General features: G+C 59.4%; 1 protein-coding gene across 1 annotated transcript in view; it reads left to right on the forward strand.

Moving 5' to 3' along the window:
* Positions 1 to 1,201, forward strand: part of LOC106821480 (WD repeat-containing protein 7-like) — a 31,695-nt gene that overhangs the window by 9,817 nt on the left and 20,677 nt on the right. The window contains exon 6 of the mRNA XM_014826306.1: positions 647 to 867. Coding sequence (XP_014681792.1) covers positions 647 to 867 — 221 coding nt within the window. The remainder of the gene's footprint in view (positions 1 to 646; positions 868 to 1,201) is intronic.

The following is a 1,201-nucleotide window of genomic DNA, read 5'->3' on the forward strand; positions in this document are numbered from 1 at the left end:
TCTCCATCCTTCCCCCTCTCCCTCTCCATCCTTCCCCCTCTCCCTCTCCATGCTTCCCCCCTTTCCCTCTCCACCCTTCCCCCTCTCCCTCTCCATCCTTCCCCCTCTCCATCTCCACCCTTCCCCCTCTCCCTCTCCATCTTTCCCCCTCTCCCTCTCCATCCTTCCCTCTCTCCCTCTCCATGCTTCCCCCCTTTCCCTCTCCATCCTTCCCCTTCTCTCTCTCCATCCTTCCCCCTCTCTCTATCCATCCTTCCCTCCCCCTCTCCCTTGCTGACTGCCTCTCTATCCATCCTTCCCTCCCCCTCTCCACCCTTCTCCCTCTCCCTCTCCACCCTTCCCCCTCTCCCTCTCCATCCTTCCCCCTCTCCCTCTCCATCCTTCCCCCTCTCCCTCTCCATCCTTCCCCCTCTCCCTCTCCACCCTTCCCCCCTTCCTTCTCCATCTTCCCCCTCTCCCTCTCCATCCTTCTCCCGCTCCCTCTCCACCCTCTCCCTCTCCATCCTTCCCCCTCTCCCTCTCCACCCTTCCCCCTCTCCCTCTCCATCCTTCCCCCTCTCCCTCTCCACCCTTCCCCCTCTCCCTCTCCATCCTTCCCTCCTCTTTACTATCGAGTTACTGAGTGAAACCCCGCTACTCCTCGCAGACTGGCCTCCCTTCCGCGTGCTGCTCGGCCACACGGGCAAGGTGACGTGCCTGCTGCACCCGCATCAGGAGAACGCGCGCTACGAGATGCACCAGCTAGTGAGCGGCGGCGTCGACTTCTCCGTCTGCCTGTGGGACATGTACTCCGGCACGCTGCTGCACCGCTTCTGCATACACGGCGGCGAGGTGACGCAGCTGATGGCGACGCCATCCAACTGCTCGGTGAGTTATTCATGCGCAATATGGGGGAGGTGGGAGGGGAAGGCGCGAGTGGGGAGGTGCGGGGGAAGGTGCGAGTGGGGAGGTGCAGGGGGGAAGGTTGGAGGGGAAGTAGTGAGGGGGGAGGCAGGGGGGAGAGGTGACGCAGCTCATGGCGACGCCCCCCCAACTGCTCGGGAGATGCGTAGTGAGGCTGGGAGGGGGCGGCGACCATGAGAGGAGCTCGCTCTGATGATTGTTTCGTTACTTATCGTTATATATTATTAAAATTGTATTAATTCAGATTTATTATTTTTACATTTTTATATTTTATTATTAATGTGGTTATTTTATTATC

Source organism: Priapulus caudatus, unplaced genomic scaffold (assembly GCF_000485595.1).
Source record: "Priapulus caudatus unplaced genomic scaffold, Priapulus_caudatus-5.0.1 Scaffold75, whole genome shotgun sequence".
In the NCBI taxonomy this organism is placed as follows: domain Eukaryota; kingdom Metazoa; phylum Priapulida; class Priapulimorpha; order Priapulimorphida; family Priapulidae; genus Priapulus; species Priapulus caudatus.